This window comes from Gopherus evgoodei, chromosome 1 (genome assembly GCF_007399415.2).
Source record: "Gopherus evgoodei ecotype Sinaloan lineage chromosome 1, rGopEvg1_v1.p, whole genome shotgun sequence".
Classification (NCBI taxonomy): domain Eukaryota; kingdom Metazoa; phylum Chordata; order Testudines; family Testudinidae; genus Gopherus; species Gopherus evgoodei.
Window position 1 is genome coordinate 79,596,069 of NC_044322.1, and position 22,076 is coordinate 79,618,144.

The following is a 22,076-nucleotide window of genomic DNA, read 5'->3' on the forward strand; positions in this document are numbered from 1 at the left end:
CTTTCCTGAGCAGCCTTTATATAGGGCTGAGCCTGGCCCTGATTGGCTGTTTCCACTCTGGGCCCAACTGGCTCCCAATAAGCCCTTTTCTTAGTGGCTGTTCATCTGCACGGGCCCACTGGCCTTCTGCAGCCCAAATTCTCAGGGAGTGGGTCAGCCACTCTACTACAGTCTTCCTTCAGCAAAGTAGGGAGCCTACCTTCCTGGCATGAAGTACCCTTTAACAAGAATGGAGGTTACAAAAATTTGCTCTAAAGGCACATTTGCTATGTTAATACATCTACACGCCTGATCTTGTGAGGAGCTGAGCAATGTCAACTCCCACTGAAGTCAGCTTTCAGGATCAGGTCTTATATTTGTTACTATAAAAAAGTCCCCAAATTATAGAACCAGTGTGGGCCTGTTTAATATGCACTCTTTGTAGCCCCTAGATCTTGGGTGTGGCCATTTTAGTGCTATAGAATCCTGTCCCTTGTTCATGGATAGAGCCTCTTCTTAACATACAGAGTAGTGAATTGCAGCAGTAGGGGAAAATGGAGGCAATCTTTTGCCTTTGTCCTATTAACGTTAGCAGTAATAAAATGAAACAATAACACACTGATGGCAGGGATTTGCAACAAGTTCTGGGTGAGATTTTTTTTCTTGGCTGATGGTTTTTCTCTCCTAACATAACAAAATGAGACAAATATTTGATGGGTGTCAGATTCCAGTGTACATTCCTTGCATAACACTCCTGGAGACCTTTCCTTTATGAAAGATTGTGCTTCCTCGCATACTTCTCGCATGTAAATATGTGTATGACAGTCATTAAAACCTCTATTTGAGAGGCAAGTCCATTGCCCACTGAGCTTTTATCTGTGAGGAGAATCCATACTAAATCATATACAGTATAGGTATCAACAGCCAGTGGGCTATTTCTGGATCCATGAAAGCTTTTTTAAATTTGTGAAACCCAGCCCTCCTTTATGTAAAGAATATAGAAAGTACAAGAGTACAGCAATCTCACAGGTATTTTTTATTTAATTAGTATTTGTACTAAGTGACACCCTTTTCCACACCTCCCACCTCCTCCATAAATGACTCAGCCTCTGAAGGAGAAACCTCTGAGCTTCTCAGACAGTCAGATGGAGTGTGTGATACTGCTCTCTGTAAACTTTAACTACCCGTCAGTTCCAGGTGACCACCAAGACAATCACCGGAGTGGGCCAGCTGCAGAGTACTTATTTATCATATAGAGGTAAGCTTTACTTTTTAAATATACCATATGTTTAAAGTGCAAGATTTTAAAAAGTGTGCAGTGATTTAAGGTGCCCAATTTGTGCCCCTTAAAGGGGCCTTGTTTTTCAGAAAGGGCTGAGTACACACCCTATGAAAGTCAAGCAACTTCATGGTGTCTCAAAGCTGGGAACCCAAAATCATGGCACACTGTTAGAAATCTTGCCCACATTATACATTATCAATTTGTTATCTTGCTTGTGTGACTGATTTTATTTAATCATATTTTTTATTTCTCAATTGACAAACTGGCTGCTCACCCAGCTTTCATGAGAGGTGTTTTACTGGTATTTTTCCTTTGTTTTGATGCTTCTTTATAATTTCTATGGCATTTCTTCTTTAAATGAAAATTTCACAGGAAATAGAGGTGATAAAATAAACAGATCTCATTTATTTGAATTATGGTGAATGCTGAAAACCTCATCAGTAGTTAGCCTTTTAGGGATATATTATCAGTAAAGTATCTAGAAGATACTAACACACTTGCATAGTTTGTATAAAGTAGTAAAACAACTGTTTTGATACAAGACAGTCATTTTAGTGCATCATGAAATGAAACATATGCTTATGGGGAACAAGGCATTTAGTTTCTTCACTTAAAAATATTTCAGAGATGAAAGGAGGAGAGATTGCAATAAAAGTTGTACAATTGAAACAAACCCTGCTGCACTTTATGCAAAAGAATTATTTTAAAAGTCATAGTTCATATATTTCTTAGGGAAAACAAGGTACATAAAAGTCAGTGTTCTGACCGTGTAGGGTGATTTTTATACTAGTGACAATTTCAAAGCTTACCATAACTTCTTTCAAAACAGAATTTTCTCCACCCATGTCCTGAAAAACCAGTTTTGGTAGCTCTCTGTGCTGTGGATTGACAACTTATTTCTGTCTTACACTCATATGCTCTTTGGGTAAACTTTTTCGTTTTTAACTTGTAATTTTTCCTGTAATTCAGATACATGGGATATTAGCGACCTTTCTTAAAGTTACGAGCAACTCCTCAGCCCAATCTAAATGTTAAAATATCCTGTAAAGTACACTGACCTGTTTTTTCAACTGTGCTGTAATAATGTTGCTATAGCCTGAGTCTTGAGAAGAAATTTTCAGCCTGGGAGTCATTTTCCATTTAAATTTGTGTAAAATGTGTGTGGCTACTCTGAAGTGTGGCTCTCAACAATAAGGACACTTAAAATAGTTAGCCCTTACTAGGTAAACTGCAACTGGGGATTAAAAAATTGTGAGTCAATTTCTCAAGGGTGTAAATGAGGGTGGAATTTAACTATGTGTGTTTATTTGTTAGGCACAACAATGTGCTAGGTATTGTGTTTACTTAGCAACTGAATTTCCCTACTTTTAGTCTCCTTGTGTCTATTTCAGAATTGTAGGCAGAGTGCTGCTCTGGTAATTGACTGGGGAAAATAGCACCTGATCAGCATTTCCCTTGTGCAGAATCCCAGCTGAAAAGCTGGAACTCTGACTCAGGCCTTGTCTACACTACCAAGTTCGGTTGACAAAAGTGATGTCGACACTCAAAAATCAGCATAATAAAAATCGGAATGTTATGTTCATACTCGCTCCCTCTGTCAGCAGAGCGCGACCACAGATGGGGCACTATCATTAACAGTGTGAGCAATGCACTGTGGGTACCTATCCCACAGTCCAGCTCGACACCTTCTATTGCTAGGTGTTGTGGGAAGGCAGAGTGGATCACAGTGCATCTTGGGACTGGGCTCAATGTCCCATGATGCATTGCTTTCTGTCCTAGCACTCCATGGGCTTCCGGCTATCTTTCATGGCATTTTTCAATGGACCTTCTTTGTGCACCCGGCATCTTTGTGAGAAGAGAAGTATCCCACACTGCTCTCCTGTGATCTGATAACTGTCATGTTTTAGAGTAGCAGCCGTGTTAGTCTGTATTCGCAAAAAGAACAGGAGTATTTGTGGCACCTTAGAGACTAACCAATTTATTTCAGCATAAACTTTCGTGGGCTACAGCTCACTTCTTCCAAAGAAGTGAGCTGTAGCCCACGAAAGTTTATGCTGAAATAAAGTGGTTAGTTTCTAAGGTGCCACAAGTACTCCTGATCTTTTTGCTGATAACTGTCATGAAGACATCGTGGATGGCAATGCAGTTAATTGCGAAGTTCCTAATTGAAGAAGACTCCCAGTTGCCTGACACGCTGTGTGATATAGATAGGAACAACTTTAGATTGTTTTCGGCATTCACAGAACAGCTGCAAAGGACAGATGTTGCTTTTGGGCTCAGGAAACAAGCACTAAATGGTGGGATCGTATCATCATGCAGGTATGAGATGACAAGCAGTGTCTACAGAACTTTTGGGTGTAGAAAACCAGCTTCCTGGAACTATGTATGGAGCTCGCCCCAGTACTGCGGTGCAAGGACACCAGAATGAGAGCTGCCCTATCGGTGGAGAAGCATGTAGCAAACACTGTGTAGAAGCTGGCGACTCGAGACTGCTACCGGTCAGTCGTGAATCAATTTGGAGTGGTGAAGTTGACTGTTGGGGCTGTGTTAATGCAAGTGTGCAGGGCAATTAATCACATTCTGCTAGGAAGGAGAGTGACTCTAGGAAATGTGTGTGAAATAGTGGATGGCTTTGCAGAAATGGGTTTCCCTAACTGTGGCGGGGTGATAGATGGTACACATGCTCCAATTTTAGTACCAGACCACCTTGCGACAGAGTACATCAATAGGAAGGGGTACTTCTCCAGGTGTTGCAGGCATGTGTGGATCACTGTGGGTGTTTCACTGACATTAACGTGGCATGGTCTGGGAAGGTGATTGATGCATGCAACTTCAGGAACACTGGCCTGTATAAAAAGCTACAAGCAGGGGCTTTCTTTGCAAACCAGAAGATTACAGTGGGGGATATTGAAATGCCCATAGTGATCCTGGAAGGCCCTGCTTACCCCTTACAGCCATGGCTCATGCAACCTTACACAGGACATCTGGACAGCAGTAAGAAGCAGTTCAACAACAGGCTGAGTAGGTGCTGAATAACAGTTGAATGTGCCTTGGCAGATTAAAGGCACGCCGGCAGTGCTTTTATGCCACGTTACCATGGCCGGCTCCAGGCACCAGCTAAGGAAGCAAGTGCTTGGGCAGCCAATACAAAGAGGCGGCACTCTGTCCGTTATTTGGGGTAGCCCATCTGGGTCTTTGATGGTAATTTGGCGGCAGGTCCCTCAGTCCCTCTCTTCCTCTTTGAGCTGCTGCCGAAGTGCCGCCGAAGAAGAAGAGAGGGAGTGAACTGCTGCTGAAGAATGGAGTGGCGTGATTGAGCTGCTGCCGAAGTGCTGCCGATTGGGGCGGCAGAAAACCTGCAGGTTAGACCTTAATGTGGATAATATTCCCATGGTCATAGCCACGTGTTATATGTTGCACAGTCTTAGTGAAGCTAAGGGTGAAAGGTTTGGTCAGGGGTGGAGTGTTGAGGCAGACTGCCTGGCTGCTGATTTTGAGGAGCCAGATACCAAGGCTATCAGAAGAGCCCAGAGTGGGGCAATTCGAACCAGGGATGCTTTGAAGCAACACTTTGAAAATAAGAACCAGTAATGTATCTCTCTGACTGGTGCTGCAATGTTACATGTAGCTTTCCTAGGAAGGAACGGTGACATTTGGGGCCTTACTTCCAGCAGGCACATGAATAAACTGCCTCTGCATGTATTGGTAGCGCCTGCTAATCTCAATTCGTAGGAAACAAATAAAGATGAGTTACCAATCAAAAACTTGGCTTTTATTGCACAAGAAACAACACACGCAAAGATGCTTGGTGGGAAAGGAGGTGGAAAAGAGCAGACTTTCAAAGCTGTGTGTAGGTCCAGCTATCATTGTGAAAGTTGTCCAAAGGGCTGGAGTGAAGGGAAAACCATGAAATCCCAGAAAGTGGAAAGGATGGATTTGGGGATGGGGCATGGAAAAGAGTTCTGAATGTGCTGCAGGGGAGGGTGGGCACGAATCTGCTCAGTCCGCAGCATTATTAAGGACGTCAGCATCTGCATTTGCTCCTCCCTTACTCTAATCACCCACTCAGTAATGTCCTTAAACTCTTTTCTTTTCTATCCTGCCTTTTGGCTTCCCAGAACTCCTTTTCTCTGCTTTGGAGTAGTGCACTACCTCCTGGAACACATCTTCTTTTCTCCATCTTGGGCTCTCTCTCTTATCTGGCAGAGACGCTTGGCCAGTGTATGGGGGAAGTTCCTGAAGGCCACATCTGCTGAACCACAAAGAACAATGCACAGAGGCATGATTGTTAAATTCACGCACAGCATTGAAACAGTTCAGTAAAATACACCTTTTGCAACATGACAATCACTTTCTCACTGACCCTTGGCAAACACACATCTCAGCAAACACTCAAAGCATGGTGAGTGTTGGCGGGGAGAAGGAGGTGCTCCACGTGGGGAAAAGATTACTCACTCTGCGAGGGTTGTGGTGCAGCCAACTAGGGAAGAAATTCTGAATTTTTCCCACACTTCCACAGGCTGTGGTCATTCTAGCAGATCTGTCACTGCTAAGGGTAAGGAGGAAAACGAGGGTATATCTGTTACATACTTGTGGCTTCTGCCCTGGTCCTTATGTTGCTTGCCTGTGTGCTGCTTTGGTCCCTGCACAAGTGATTGCCGAATGGCACAGGAAAGTTTCCTACAATGGGGGAAGACACAAAACTGCTTTGCCACTAAACTTTTGACAGAGGATTACTGAGTACCTCCAGGAAACTTTCCTAGAGATCTCTCTAGTCCCAATCTATTTTGGAATAAAGAGTGTCTATAGAGGAAGTTAATCAAGAATATTTAATCCATTTTAAATTCACTTAATCTTATTCTGAATGGCTTCAGAGTAGCAGCTGTGTTAGTCTGTAGCTGCAAAAAGAACAGGATTACTTATGGCACCTTAGAGACTAACAAATTTATTTGAGCATAAGCTTTCGTGGGCTAAAACCCACTTCATCAGATGCATAGAATGGAACACACAGAAGATATTTATACATACAGAGAACATGGAAAGATGGGAGTAGCCATACCAACTGTAAGAGGCCAATCAATTGAGATGAGCTATCATCAGCAGGAGAGAGAAAAAACCTTTGAAGTGATAATCGAGTTGACCCTAGAAAGTGTGAAGATATCTTAACATGGGGAAATAGTTTCAATTAGTGACTATTTCCCCATGTTAAAATATCTTCACACCTTCTAGGGTCAACTCGATTATCACTTCAAAGGTTTTTTATCTCTTCTGCTGATGATAGCTCATCTCAATTGATTGGTCTCTTACAGTTGGTATGGCTACTCCCACCTTTCCATGTTCTCTGTATGTATAAATATCTTCTGTGTGTTCCATTCTATGCATCTGATGAAGTGGGTTTTAGCCCACGAAAGCTAATGCTCAAATAAATTTGTTAGTCTCTAAGGTGCCATAAGTTCTGTTCTTTTTGCTTATTCTGAATGAACTTTCATGTGTAGACAAGCCTGTAGATGAGTGGACTCACGCCTGTGGCACCTCCTGCTAGTGACTTCTGGGAATTAGCTCATTCCAGCTCCAGAGCACCCTCTGCAGGCCAGTGATCTGCCTGTCCTCTGCCCCCACCATGCCCCTCCCTGGATGTGGTGCCCTTTTACCTGGGGTGCTGCTCCCTAGCAATAATCCCCTCAGTCTTAGGGTCTCCCCTGCCTGGGGAACCCCCACCCACTAGTCCCACCTCACCTCACTATAAGGCTACTGCCAGTCATCATCTAGCCCCATGCCCTGGGACAGACTGCAGTATCAGCCTACTCATCACTGGCAAGGTGGGGTTTGGACCTGCTGCCTTGGCCTATCCTGGGCTGCCCTCTGCAACCACCAGTATCTAGTTGGCCCAATGCTAGGCCGCAGTCTGGAGCTTTCCAGGCTGGAGCTCCCCAGCTCCTCTGCCTTTCCCCAGCCCTGCTCCACTCACGTACCCTGTCTCTAGCTCCCTGCAGCCAGGCCCTTCTCCCCCTACAGGCAGAGGAAGACTCTTGAGCTCCTGACTCCCAGCCTCTTTATACAGGCCAGCTGTGGCCTGATTGGGGTGTGGCCCAGCTGCAGGATCAGGGTAACCACCCTGCTACAAAGTCCATAGTCACATGAGAAGAAAGATGACAGGAGAGGCCGTGAATCTTTTTTAACAAGGCAACAGCTATCCTCTGCAAACTGGAAACTGCACCATACACACAACTGACATCCGCTTTTTGTGTGTGGAGTGTGTACCCCACATTAAGCCTTTAGTAAAAAGCCACATTTCCTCCTCCCCGCTTTGTGTATGGTGACATGCTCACTACATGGTGTATTGATGTGCAGTACCTTAAAGAAGGAAACTGAAAAGTTGCCCATTAAAAGCAACAACAACAACAACAAAAGTATCTCTAATCAAAGTATTTATAAATAAGCACCTAATCATTGTCATATCTAGATGCTAAAGAATAGAAAAACTTTCTTGTAACTACAATTCGGCATGGAGAAATGTGAACCTGGTTTAGCTTACTTGTGTTATGAACATTTTCAAATGAGGGATTTGGAGAAGTGTTGCATACACGTGATGTATGATTACATTCGTTTAGGTGCAAGAAGACTTGACCATCCATATTCTGGGTTGGAAGTTGGCTTTGTTCACACCAGCTGTAGACTAGGCCTAGGAATCGCTTAAGCACTATTTTGAGGAGTAAAGTGGTGCACAAGTCTTCTATTGGCTGTCTGCACTAGGGCAGATTCCACCCTCTGTGAGGAGCAGATGTGGAAGTGTCAGGGCCTCTATGCCTGAAGGGTTGCAACAGAGGGCAGTTTGTTGCCGCTGGTCTGAGAGTGATAACCTAGCAGCCTGGAGTGGCTTTTGGGCTTTGCTATGGCTGTTTTTGTACTCAGATGGGGTCATTTTGAAGTTTTGCCTGCATTTCTATGGGATTTTATTGGCGGGGAAGGGAGAGATATTTCCTCTATCAGGGGGAAAGGAGAGAGATTTCTAAACATTTTGAGAGTTTGAGTCCAGCAGTACATTTTTTTTTTAAACTCATTGAGGCTGCTTATTGGCCTGCTGGGCCTGTTTTCATTTTCATTTAAAGTATCCTAAAGTTGTTTTTAACCTTGAATTTCATTGGAACTGCATTCAAGTTTGTTTGTGTAGTGCTGGTGTTTTCCTGTTTGAGTAGTTCTGCTTTGCTGGTTGAAATCTTATTGTGAACATCTGATACTTAATTTACTGCTACACTGAAGTTGAGCAGAACTTCTTCTTTTTCTCACTTTGACTTAGTTTTTCAAAAATTCTTTCTGATGTCCTCTAAACTATGCTCAAAAGACCCATAGAATTACTTCAGAGTAATGTGATGTCTCCAATTCTTCAGCACTGGAAGCGGAAGACTAAAGGAGGACTTCAGCTTCCCTCACTTCTATCATCTATGGTTCACATTGGTGAAGTCCAAGTTGAATAGTCTCTCTGTGGCAAATGCTGTCTCTTTAGGCTCGATCTCCTCCACACTATTAAGAGTCTAGATTCTAAAGGTACATCTATCCTGCAGCTGGAGGTGTAATTTCCAGGTTGGGTATGTATCATGATAAGCAGAATTGAAGTCAGAAGGTCAGTGTTCCCTGGAGGAACTATTATTGATGAGACATCAGTGGAACAGGGAATGCAGAGAGTTAGGCTGGGAGCAACTTATGACATGAGTAGAATAGTCCACCTGGTTTACTAAAGTTTCACTTGTTCAACTTAACTTGCATTTAGCGTCACTCATTGCAAATGAAACATGGTGGCAGTATCTGAGCTCGGAGTTTTCTGAAGTGCAGCAGCTGGCAGCATGTCATGGAACTGGGTCTGAAGCATCTTGGAATGTCGGATTTTTGAGACAGAAACCTCACCCAGCAATGGACCTGGTAGAACAAGGTGGGATCTACACCTGGTCATACAAGAGGATGGCAACAGCAGGAAAATAAAACTGTTACTTTACCTTATTGGGGGAAAAGAGGCAGAGAGATCTGCAGCACTTTGAAGCTCGCCATAGCCTCAAGCCTCACAGTAGTGCTAGGAGCCATGAAGACATATTGTTCCCCAAAGCAGAAGGAAACTATGGAATGACACTGGTTTTTCGCTAGAGACCAATCTGAAGAGGAAAGGATACACCTCTGTGCTACTGCCTTATGGACACTGTCTGCTACATACCATTTTGGGGACTTGACAGACTCCCTGATTCGGGGCAAGGTAGCCTGTGGCACTTTGGATCACCACCTGAAGGAGCAGCTACTCCAGGAAGGTGATCTCACATTAGACTGAAGCCTAGATGTGGGGCATACAGCAGAAGCCTCAAGAGAGAGGATGAAAGCCCACAGAAATGGATGCAGTGAGATGACAGCAAAGGAAAGGAGCCACAGTTCTATATCCATAGGAAGTGCCATGGAGGAAGGATGTCATTGGAAGGAATGTGGAAAGTTGAACCATTTTAACAGTGTGTTTAAGAGCAGAGGAAGGTCCAAGCATGATTCAGTCAGACTTGCACAAGATAGGGATGACACATTAGACAGTGGTAATGACATCTTGAGTCTGAGAGCATATCAGGTTCAGACTAATGGGACAGGGAAGCAACAAGAGACAATGCTGCAACAATATTAATAGGGAAATCCCCCATGTGATTTCAGCTGGATAGCAGGGCCTCTTGCAATGTGATTGCTCAGGCACAATCTAATAATGTACAATGAGAGCATAATGCAGCCCGTAAGAAAATTTGACCTCATAGTAACTAACCTGAAAAATAGCAGACAGGACTGACTGAAGTTTGTGGTGGTGGATAGTAAGCACCACAAATCCCTCTTGGCCATACGTGCCATGCATCTGATTAGGATGCAGTGTCAGAATTTTAAAGCTGCAGTACAAGAAGCAAAAGGGGAGTTCTATGGACATTGGAGACAATTTTAAAAGCATATGGGTATGTTTTCAAAGGTGACATGTGCCCCAAAGGAAAGCTGTGCTGGGAAGTAACCTGAAAGTCAAACCTGTGTGCTTACCACTAAGGACATTCTGGTGGCACTATGAAAACCAATACACAAATAGCTCAAAAGTTTGCAGAGCAGCGGTATCATCGCACCCAGAGAGGACAGTCAGGCAAATTATGCATCTGAATAGACCCAGAGTCACTGAACCAGGATTGAAAAGACAGAAAATTATAATGTTTTCTATACTGATACAGGGACAAGAGCATAACATTCAGTCCAGAAATAATGCAACTCAAAGAGCATGAGATGACATACATTGGACATGTGCTCACAGTGGAGGAACTGAAAGCAGATCCCAGCGAGATCAAGGCAGTCAGAGACATGTCAGCTCTAGTGGATGTGAAAGGGTTACAGCACTTCATGAGAATGATAAATTTTCTGTCCAAGATCTGTCCACAAGGGGCTGCAGTAACAGAACCCATATGTCAGTTCACAAGGCAGGATGTTGAGAGGGACTGGATAGGTCCCCAACAGGAAGCATTTGGCACACTGAAACAAATGATAATGGATGTCCCTGCCCAGAAGTACTACCAGCCGGGAGAGCCACTGATACTCCAGTGTGATTGTGACCCTAATAGCGTCCCAGTGCCAGAGGGGAAGGGGCTCTCCGGAGTGTAGCAGTGAGCAACAGCTGGCCAGACCAGCTCAGTGTACCCCAACTCACTGCTATCATCTGTCATGTTAAGATATCATAGGCAAACTGGCTGGTTATTAATATTATTGTGTGGTATATGTATGGGTGATGTTTCCAGCACATATTTATACTTCTTCACATGTTCTTAAGAGGTGTAAGTAAGGGTGGCCTTAAGTTACCCATCCTAGACAAAGGAATGTGGTTCTGCCTGCTTGAATGTGTCTTCAATGTAAATTAAGCAGGAAGAGACAATGAAATTACATTTATATGCCAGGTAGACAAAGCCATCTGGCAAACCAGGGTGGGGGAGGGCCACTTAACACTCTTTGTAGTGGGAGGGGGGAAAAGGGAGAGTGATATGGAAGCTGCAGCTCCAGGAAACCTTCCTTCCTCCTGAAACAAGGTGTGACAAAGTTCCTCCTCTGCCTTGGTGGGTCCTGTGCTTATTGGCAGATTTGCTCACCTCAGTGATCTTCCCCACAGTCTGGATCAACTCCTTCTGTGTCTGATCAGGAGTTGGGAGGTTTGGGGGGAACCCAGGCCCACCCTCTACTCTGGGTTCCAGCCCAGGACCCTGTGGATTGCAGCTGTCTATAGTGCCTCTTGTAACAGCTGCATGACAGCTACAACTCCCTGGGCTACTTCCCCATGGCCTCCTCCAAACACCTTCTTTATCCTCACCACAGGACCTTCCTCCTGGTGTCTGATAACGCTTGTACTCCTTAGTCCTCCAGCAGCACACCCTCTCACTCTCAGATCCTTGTGCCTCTTGCTCCCAACTCCTCTCACACACACGTCCTCTCCTCTAGCTCCTCCCTCCCTGACTGGAGTGAGCTCCTTTTTAAACCCAGGTGCCCTGATTAGCCTGCCTTGATCGGCTGCAGGTGTTCTAATCAGCCTGTCTGCCTTAATTGGTTCTAGCAGGTTCCTGATTACTTCAGTGCAGCCCCTGCTCTAGTCACTCAGGGAACAGAAAACTACTCAGCCAGTGACTAGTATATTTGCCCTCTACCAGACTCCTGTACCACACTGGCCTGGGTCTGTCACAAAGGTCATTGAACTTTGGTAGAAATAAGGAGAGAGAGAGAGAAATTTTGGTATCTTTCATGTGAGGAGACAAAGAAACCAACTGCTTTGGGTTCTGCATGTTGGACCCTGGCTAAAGACTGGCCAGCCAGATACTTCTGTGCTCAGCTAGTAATAGTGCAATCCAACTACAAACTCCTAGAGACAATCATGGCAAAACCCTTCTCAGTGCTCCAAAGAGATTGTAGTGCATCTTGATGCACCTCTAGTGCTGCCAGGTAGAGATCCAATATTGTCCAGAGCAATTATTGACGTTAGCTGACACCTTGAGCAGTGAATATATACCCTGCATGAGTAAGTTGGGGTAAAGGGATGAGGGCATTGAATCCATTAACATGTTAGCTCCCACTACCACCCAGTTTCAACAGCAAAGCTGATGGAAATCAAAGAGGCTATGGAAAAGGACATCTATGACATCTAAGTCAAGAAAGCAATATTATGAGGGTGACCAGAAGACAAAAAACAAGCACTGGCAGAAGCAGAACCATATTTTAAAAATAAAGATGTGCTGAGTGGATGGAATGGAATCATATTTTGAGGGCAAAGAGTTGTTTTTCTTTTCTCGTTACATAACGGTTTCATGGAAAAAATACATACCTCACACCTGAGCATTAACAGCTGTTTTAGTTGGGCTTGAAAGCATGTTTATTGGCCATTAATGAATACACAACTGGACTCCTTGTTAATAGGGTATGATACCTGTTAGTTGTGTGATAACCACCAGTAGAAAGAACCCATGTGAGCTGCCTATCTGACCATAGGAAAAGGTGGGAGTGGACTTATTTACCTTCAAGGAAAACCAGTACTTGATTACAGTGAATTCTACTCAAACTTCCGGGAGGTCAATGCCCTGCCTGAGAAAAAAAGCAAGTCAGTGATTGGCAAACTGAAGGCCCACTTTGCAAGATCTGGCATTCTGGACACTGTAGTCATTGACAACAGACCCCAATTTGCCTTGGAAGAATTCAAGGAGTTTGTGCTTGTATGGGAGTTTGACCACCACAACTCCTTCCTAGCATACCCACAGAGTAATGGTGAGATGGCCAAAAAAGTCCTGTGCAAGCACTGATGGGATGAAGAACCAAAACCCTGCTACCTATTGCAGACAGAAAGATGGAGATACCTCAGAGAGTAGATGGTCAATAATCAAAGAAAGCAGGCAGTAGAGTATGACAGGTCAGCCAAGGACCTACTGGCCCTGGAGACAGGCATTCCTCTGAAAATCTAACCATTTAGAATCAGAGGGGTAGCCGTGTTAGTCTGGATCTGCAAAAGCAGCAAAGAATCCTGTGGCACCTTATAGACTAACAGACGTTTTGGAGCATGAGCTTTCGTGGGTGAATATCCACTTCGTCAGATGCATGTAGTGGAAATTTCCAGGGGCAGGTATATATATGCAAGCAAGCTAGAGATAATGAGGTTAGTTCAATCATGGAGGATGAGGCCCTGTTCTAGCAGTTGAGGTGTGAAAACCAAGGGAGGAGAAACTGGTTTTGTTTCCTAATAACTGATTTGTGTCCATTTATCCTTTTCCATAGAGATGGACACAAATCAGATATTAGGAATGGCAATACACAAAAACGTGTAGGAGAACACTTCAACCTCCCTGGCCACACTATAGCAGACCTTAAGGTGGCCATCCTGCAGCAAAAAAACTTCAGGACCAGACTCCAAAGAGAAACTGCTGAGCTTCAGTTTATCTGCAAATTTGACCCCATCAGCTCAGGATTAAACAAAGACTGTGAATGGCTTGCCAACTACAGAACCAGTTTCTCCTCCCTTGGTTTTCACACCTCAACTGCTAGAACAGGGCCTCATCCTCTATGATTGAACTAACTTCATTATCTCTAACTTGCTTGCATATAAATATATATATATATATATATATATATATATATATATATATATATATACCTGCCCCTGGAAATTTCCACTACATGCATCTGACGAAGTGGGTATTCACCCATGAAAGCTCATGCTCCAAAACGTCTGTTAGTCTATAAGGTGCCACAGGATTCTTTGCTGCTTTAACCATTTAGAGAGACACCAAAAGGGGTGGACTAAAGAAGATGTGAGGACTGCAGAGGCATCCAGGTCATATGAGACATCTATGCAAGAGGGACAAGTGATCTGAAGAAACAGAAGACTCTTATAAATCAGCAGATACAACACCCAGAGAGAGCCTGCAGAAACACAGAGATCGTCACTGAGTGGAGAGACAGAGAACCATCCCAAAGCCAATCCCACAAGGAGGGAGGAGACTCGTCAGAGAGAGAGTTTGCCAGACTAGGAGACAGGTGACAAAGACAGAGATAGCTCTCTCCCAGTGTGGTTGTCTGTTGAGGAGACCAAGCTATCTCAAAGACTGTAACCAGCTGAGTCTGTTGTAAAGACAAGACGCCAACTTGGCAATGTGCTAGCAGCATCTCATTGAAGGGACATGGGATGGGGCTTGGGCATCAATTATTTGTTTTTAGTGTTTATGTTAAAATGTTTGTGACAGAGAGAAGGTGTATCATGAAGTCAGAGGGTCAATGTTCCCTGGAGAGATGGTTATTGACAGACACGGATGGAAAAGGGAGCACCAGGGAGTTAGGTTGGGAGGAACTCAGCTACATGGACAGAGTAGTCCATAAAGGTTCACATGTTCAAATTAATTTGCATTCCTCTTCACTTGTTGGGAATGAAACAGAGTAGGTGTATGTATATTAGCTTTGATGGAATGAGGGTGCTAAAAATAGGAGTGTAGTTGTGGCAGCATGGGCTGCGGCTTGAGCTAGCTGCCTGAGTATAATTCCGCCTGGGACCATAGGTACTTTCCCGGGCAACTAGCCCATCCCACCACCTATGCTGCCGCAACTACACTTTTATTTTTAGTGTACTAGCTCGATCAAAGCTAGCATAGGTATGGAGCTGGAAACTACATCTACTTGAAATGTAGCTGTACGCAATAACTGACTCCTGTGTTCTTGATTGACTAAGCTGGAGAGTAGAGCAGAAAAATCTTATATTGCATTGTAATCTTTAATACAGTGGTGGGCAACCTATGGCCCACAGGCTGCATGCGGCCCATTGGGGTAATCTGATTGTGGGTCATGAGACATTTTGCTGATGTTGACTGTCTGCAGGCCATCACTTCCCGCGGCTCCCATTGGCTGGGAACGGTGAACTGCAGCCACTGGGAGCCTGAAACAACAGTTCTGAAATGAACTGCCCCATTCAGTCTAAACAGGTAACAATAATGCTACTCTAAGAGTCAACACTGTTAACTATTTCACTGCTTATCAAAGCATGTAGGAAAAGAAAGGGTACCATATTATGAAGACCTACATCAGCATTACCCTGACATCATGGAAGATCTATAAAATTAAGAAGGATAGGCCTTTCCGAAATGATGTTGAGATTGTTGGGGCCATAGCTTATTTCATTTTCTTAAAGAGATGCTCAGCTTTCAAAGGTTAACTGCCTTTTAAAAAAAACTTTATTGGAAAATAAACCCAATCCCTTTCTGTAGAAACAACTGGGCTATCCCAGAAGAAGCACTGCCAGAGCTGATTGCTTGTTAAACTTGTCAAAATGTCAAACTTCCTACTATTATTCAAGTATTGGATGAAATGAAGAGCAATAGATGGTCAGCTGTTGCCACAGTGTGTGTGTGTGTGTATGTTTTTAAATCAGAATCTGTCTTGTGTTCTTTCTTTTCATGTGATTATAGCAATGTAGGTACCCTAAATTATGCATAAACCTCATTGCTAACTAGTGATGCTTGTATGATAGCTTACACTGAATGTCTTTGGAATAATTCAGATATCTCTGCTTAATGTGTTGGCAGAATTTTTAAAGGATATTTTATGAGTTATTACAGAATCAGATAGGTTTACCAGAGCCTTGAACATATTTTTATTGGGTGGGGACTAAATAATGCAATCACATATTTTGTACATTACAGAGTGCCAGTGCATGCTTTGTACCAACAGATAAGTCAAGAGGGAAAGGGTGTTGTTAGTGATTTAATATCAACACGTTGGAATTTAGATTCTTTACTAATTTGTGAGATATTAAGCGTGTAGGAAAGTTTTAAAGATATTCTGACTCAGACTTGATTTTTGTCTTTACAAATACCTTGTTAAATATTTCCATTTGCTTTAATCAGAGTCTTGGCTGTTTTGATTATTATTATGAAGCCAGGAATCTTGAGTGTTTTCACTTTGCAAAGTTCAATTGAAAAAGTAAGAAAGCTCAATGACTTTGCAAAGCTCAATTGAAAAAGTAAAAATGCAGTAAAAATGCAATTTCTTGTCAGTGCTACTTTTCATGAATTTTAAATAATACACTGTCAGGGTTGCCCTTAGTATTTTTTTCCAGGCTTGAGGAACTTTTTGTCACCCACCACCTCCCCCTGAAGTCTCTTCCTTCCCCTTGCCCTGACTCTTGCCTGTCATTTTAACATCCCACTCTGCATTATATTGTTCAATCACATCAATCTCAAATTGTATAAATAAATAGGATAACCATATGTCACTTGTTTTCAGGGAACTTCTTTGTCATTCTTACAGGTAACTGTTTTGTCCTGGTTTTTGGAAGCTCTAGCAGACTGGACACTTGAAGTAACTGCAGGCCAGCTGATGAGCTCCAAAGGGTACGTCTACACAACTATTGGGAGTGAGTCTTGCCACCTGGGTTGACAGACTCATGCTACTGTGCTGAAAATAGCAATGTGGGCATTCCGGCTTGGGCTGGAGCTAGGACTCTGAAGCCTAAGGAGTGGGGTGAGCTTCAGAGCCTGAGCTCCAGCCCGAGTCCAAATGTCAAAACATGGTCTACACAGTTATTTTTAGCACGCTAACCCGAGCCCCACTAGTGTGAGTCTGTCGACCTGAGCTGCGAGACAAGGTCCCAACAACAGAGTATACATACCCTTAGGGATCACCCCTAGGTCTGTCCTAATATAATGTTCATAGAATCATAGAAGATTAGGGTTGAAGAGACCTCAGGAGGTCATCTAAGTCAACCCCCTGCTCAAAGCAGGCCCAACCCCAACTAAATCATCCCAGCCAGGGCTTTGTCAAGTCAGGCCTTAAAAACCTCTAAGGATGGAGATTCCACCACTTCTCTAGGTAACCCATTCCAGTGCTTCACCACCCTCCTAGTGAAATAGTGTTACCTAATATCAAACCTGGACCTCCCCCACTGCAACTTGAGACCATTGCTCCTTGTTCTGTCATCTGCCATCACTGAGAACAGCCTAGCTCCATCTTTCTTGGAATCGCCCTTCAGATAGTTGAAGGCTGCTATCAAATCCCCCTCTCATTCTTCTCTTCTGCAGACTAACTAAGCTCAGTTCCCTCAGCCTCTCTTCATAAGTCATGTGCCCCAGCTCCCTAATCATTTTCATTGCTCTCCACTGGAATCTCTCCAATTTGTCCACATCATTTCTGTAATGGGGGACCCAAAACTGGCCGCCCCGCAACACTCCAGATATGGCCTCACCAGTGCTGAACAGAGGAGGATAATCACTTCCCTCAGTCTGCTGGCAATGCTCCTGCTAATGCAGCCCAATATGACATTAGCCTTCTTGGCAACAAGGGCACACTGTTGACTCATATCCAGCTTCTAGTCTACTGTAATCCCCAGGTCCTTTTCTGCAGAACTGCTGCTTAGCCAATCGGTCCCTAGCCTGTAGCACTGCATGGGATTCTTCCTTCCTAAGTGCAGGACTCTGCACTTGTCCTTGTTGAACCTCATCAGATTTCTTTTGGCCCAATCCTCCAATTTCTCTAGGTCACTCTGGACCCCATCCCTACCCTCCAGCGTATCTACTTCTTTCCCCAACTTGGTGTCATCTGCGAACTTGCTGAGGGTACAGTCCATCCCATCATCAAGATCATTAATGAATATGTTGAAGAAAAAAAATGTTGCCACCAGACCTCTAATAATGTCCTCCAGCAAACATCCCCTCCACATATAGGCCCTGATTCACTACTTGCTTACCTCAGTGTAAAACTGGCATAAGCGAGTGATAGATCAGGTCCCAGAATGGAAGGGATCAAGGGGAAGACAAAGGACTGAGAGAGTGAATGATTGTGATAGAGAGAAGAGGAAAAGTTATAAAGGTGAGAGCTGGAGAGGGAAGAGGAAAGAAAGTGAAGACTGAAGCAAGGGGAAAAAGAGAGAAGGGGAAGAAAAACAACCCAAAATCTTAAAACATAGAACATGTAACAGAAGGGAATGGCAGTTTTTTTCTCTTCTCCAACATCCAAATCCTCCTGCACAAACTATCCTGACCCGGCTCCACTAATATCATTCTAATAAAATAACCTGTGACTCCTAGGATCCTGTGAATCCTTCTCCTTTAGGACAAGCATCTTATTTTCCACATTTTACAGCTGGTTAATGTAGAAAGCTAGTTTAGTTTTAAATAAATTATGTCTCAAATTATTAAACAATTTGAAGTATTTGCAGCAGCCCAACATTTCAGATGTTATTTTTTTGTTTATATGAATTCATATATCAGACGGTTAGTATTAAGGTTTGGACAATTCGTATTCTACTGATATCACTGGCTCTGAGAGGCTTTCATGACTCCTTGAAGACCTCAGGTATTTCTTGATAAGGTTCTGGTTTGTAGTGAGTATTTATTAAGATGCTTTTAATTTTTGAAATCTAGCTATTAATACTATAATCTGCTAAAACCCTCCAAGATACAGCATGTTTCACCATCCAAAACATTTCTAACCATCTTTGTAGCTAATTCTTAATCTCACCACAGTGTTGTTCTTTAATGTTTTTTCTTTTAGATCCCAAAGGAGGATCCATCCCTGAATAAAATGTCGACCTTCACCACAGGAAAATCATCCCCTAATCAAAGTGGTATGTAGATGCTGTTACTTTCAGGGTATTTAAAGCATAACAAGCCCTTTTCATTGCATGTATGCAGTATGTGAACTTAATCCAAGTGCCATTGTGCCCTCCATATTCTTGTTTCAACACAGTTTCAAATCAGACTGCATGCTGCCCACCCTAGAACAATGGCGGACTACTTATTTGATTAGGCAATGCATGTGAGGACCGGTTTGGGAGGTGGAGGCAGCGGTGCTGCTTGATCCTTATCAGCATTTTCATTCTGTCTGAAGTGCTGGGAATACCAGCACCACACAAGGGAGGAGTGGGGGAGGGAAACAGCAGGGCTAGAGCATGGCTTCCGCTGGCATTAGTGCCTGTGGTTACCCTGGAGACCAAGGAGCAGCATAGTTGGGGACATGCTCAGCTGCTGTTGAGGGAATCAGAGAGAACAGGCAGTGTGAGCACAGCAGGCTAAGGATTTGCAGCGAGAGAAGGGGAAGGGCAGGCTTACTCCCTGCAACATTGTCCCTCTCCCCAGTACACCTGGTAATTTCAGATTGTTGGAGAGGGAGAGACTGGAGAAAGAGGACTTGGGAAGACAGGACAGAAGGAAAGATGATATAATTGATTGGTGGTTATCAGGCAAGATTTTTGTTACTGTCAACCCTGTCTGTAATAATGCCTTAGAAAGGAGAAATATGGATGGTGATTAGGAAAAGACTGGTGGCAAAAGGTTGGGCGTTTGGGTTCTGCTTGGATAAATGTCCAGATGCTTATTAGAAGCCTAATGACGCCTATTCTTCTGCATTTGACACAATTGCGTTAAAAATCTTAAAAGATTTCAAGCACTTCAGGTTCTGGTTTTGGCTGGACACCTAGGGTCCTCTCCTATGAAAATGGACATCAGTTACAATTTTACCACTGGCTACATTGTAAGCAGGATCAGAACCCAGCCATGGAAAGACTCATAGCTGAACATTTCAGAACCTCAGAAAAGGCTTCGTCACACACCAGCTTCAAAACAAGCAAAGGCTAAACAGGCGCCTTCCCCATATCTATTAAAATTAGGACCATCAAACTATTACAAAAATTAATCACAATCATGAGATTTTTAAAAAATCATGATTAATTGCAGTTTTAATAACACTGATAAACAGTAACAGCATACCATTTATTTAAATATTTTGCATGTTTTTCTACATTTTCAAATATATTGATTTCAATTACAGCACAGAATACAAAGTGCACACTGCTCACTTTATATTGCTATTTTTTATTACAAATATTTGCACTGTAAAAAGGATAAAAGAAATAGTGTTTTTCACTTCACCTCTTAGAAGTACTGTAGTGCAATCTCTTTATCGTGAAAGTGCAATTTACAAATGTAGAATTTTTTTGTTACATAACAGCGCTCAAAAACAAAACACTGTACACTTTGTATTCTGTGTTGTAATTGAAATCAATATAGTTGAAAATGTAGAAAAACATCCAAAACAATTTATAATAAATTTCAATTGGCATTCTATGATTGTTTAACAGTGCGATTAAAACTGTGATTAATTGCAATTAATTTTTTAAATCAAGTTAATTTGCTTTGAGTTAATTGCTTGAGTTAACTGTGATCAATTGACAGCCTTAATTAAAATGTTTTCCTTGGTTTTAAGCAAATATGTTTATACTGCCATTTTAAATAACTGAAATATAAATCTCTGTTCGTTGCTGCATTGCCATAGAGCATCCATAGGAGATAGTAGGGAACCTCACTACATAAAGGAGAACGCCTCAAACACGAATTCTTGTGGAGCAAAGCCCCCGTTACATGCTTGAAATGGCTGCAGCATGTGCTCGGTGCCATGTAAAGCTGACAGCTCAGTTTTGCAGATGCATTAAAGCTGCTCCTTGTATCCCTCCCCTCCCTTTTGTACTTGCTCAGGGCTAAGGACAAGCTGCAGCAAAATATATACATTAAATCTGTATAAGCACATTAATATATTTCATTCTTGACTTGATCAGTACAGATACAGTTTGATGCAGATAGGGCCATGCATGCAGTAGAAACGCACATTAACAGTAAACTATTTGCACTGCAGTATTACAGGCAAACACTAAATGCATATTGTTTAGCTGCTGCCTTTAGATGGGGCTTCATTTCAAGTTAATTGGATTATTAAATTAAGAAGTATTAAAAAATCCAAAATGGACTTTTGGAGTAATTTTACTTTCATGATGTGCCACTAGGGAGAAATGAATGTTCCACACACTAGCTTGATGTACTCGTGGGTATATAACTGATGTGCATCTTGAAAACACCACATCTATGCTTGTGCTTATGTGTAATAGCAGATTTTTAGAGATGTGGGTATATATTGATGTGCATCTTGAAAACACCACATCTATGCTTGTGCTTATGCGTAATAGCAGATTTTAGAGACGTGTGAGAATGTAACTTACTTTAGAAGGCAGAACCTTAAATGTGTTGGAAAAGGTTTGCTGGGGTCCTTGCTAAAATTATGCTACCATATGAAGGGAGTGCTGGGAAGATTTCCTTATTCCGATGGAGTTCTTCCTTTTGGATACTGCTAACACCATTCTTGCTGAGATGGGTTTTTAGGCTTGGGGCTTATGTCATAACAGATAGTTAAGGGTTAATGTCTCTTTTACCTGTAAAGGATTACAAACAGGGAACCAAAAACACCTGACCAGAGGACCAATCAGGAAACAAGATACTTTCAAATCTTGGTGGAGGGAAGCCTTTGTTTGTGTTTTTTGGTTTTGCTTTGTTCTCTCTGGGTCCTGAAAGGGACTAGACGTCCAATCTCCCTGCTACAGTTTCTTAGATATTCAGAATAGTGAGTATTAAGTAGGAAGGCAGTTATAGTCTTTTAATTGTTTTCTGTATTTGCAAATGTGTAGTTTGCTGGAAGTATTTTAAATTGTATTTTGCTGGGGGGGGGGCTTCTCTCTAGTGTCTATAAGCTGAAAGACTCTGTAACTTTTACCATCTAAATTACAGAGACAACTTTTACTTTTTTTCTTTCTTTTTATTAAAAGTTTTGCTTTTTAAGACCTGTTTGATTTTTTCCCCTTGTTGAGGCTCAAGGGAATTGAGTCTGTACTTACCAGTAAATTGGTGAGAGAAGAGTGGGGGAAACAAACCTAATTTCTCTGTGTTGTGATTCAAGGAGTTTGAATCACGGTGATCTCCTAGTGTACCCAGGGTGG

General features: G+C 42.8%; 1 protein-coding gene across 1 annotated transcript in view; it reads left to right on the forward strand.

Moving 5' to 3' along the window:
* The first annotated feature begins 1,014 nt into the window (after positions 1–1,014).
* The window catches only part of SCEL (sciellin), a 74,611-nt gene continuing 53,549 nt past the window's right edge, over positions 1,015–22,076 (forward strand). Inside the window, 2 exon segments of the mRNA XM_030567023.1 lie at positions 1,015–1,237; positions 18,809–18,881. Of these exon segments, the coding sequence (XP_030422883.1) occupies positions 18,839–18,881 (43 nt within the window). The 5' untranslated portion in view covers positions 1,015–1,237; positions 18,809–18,838.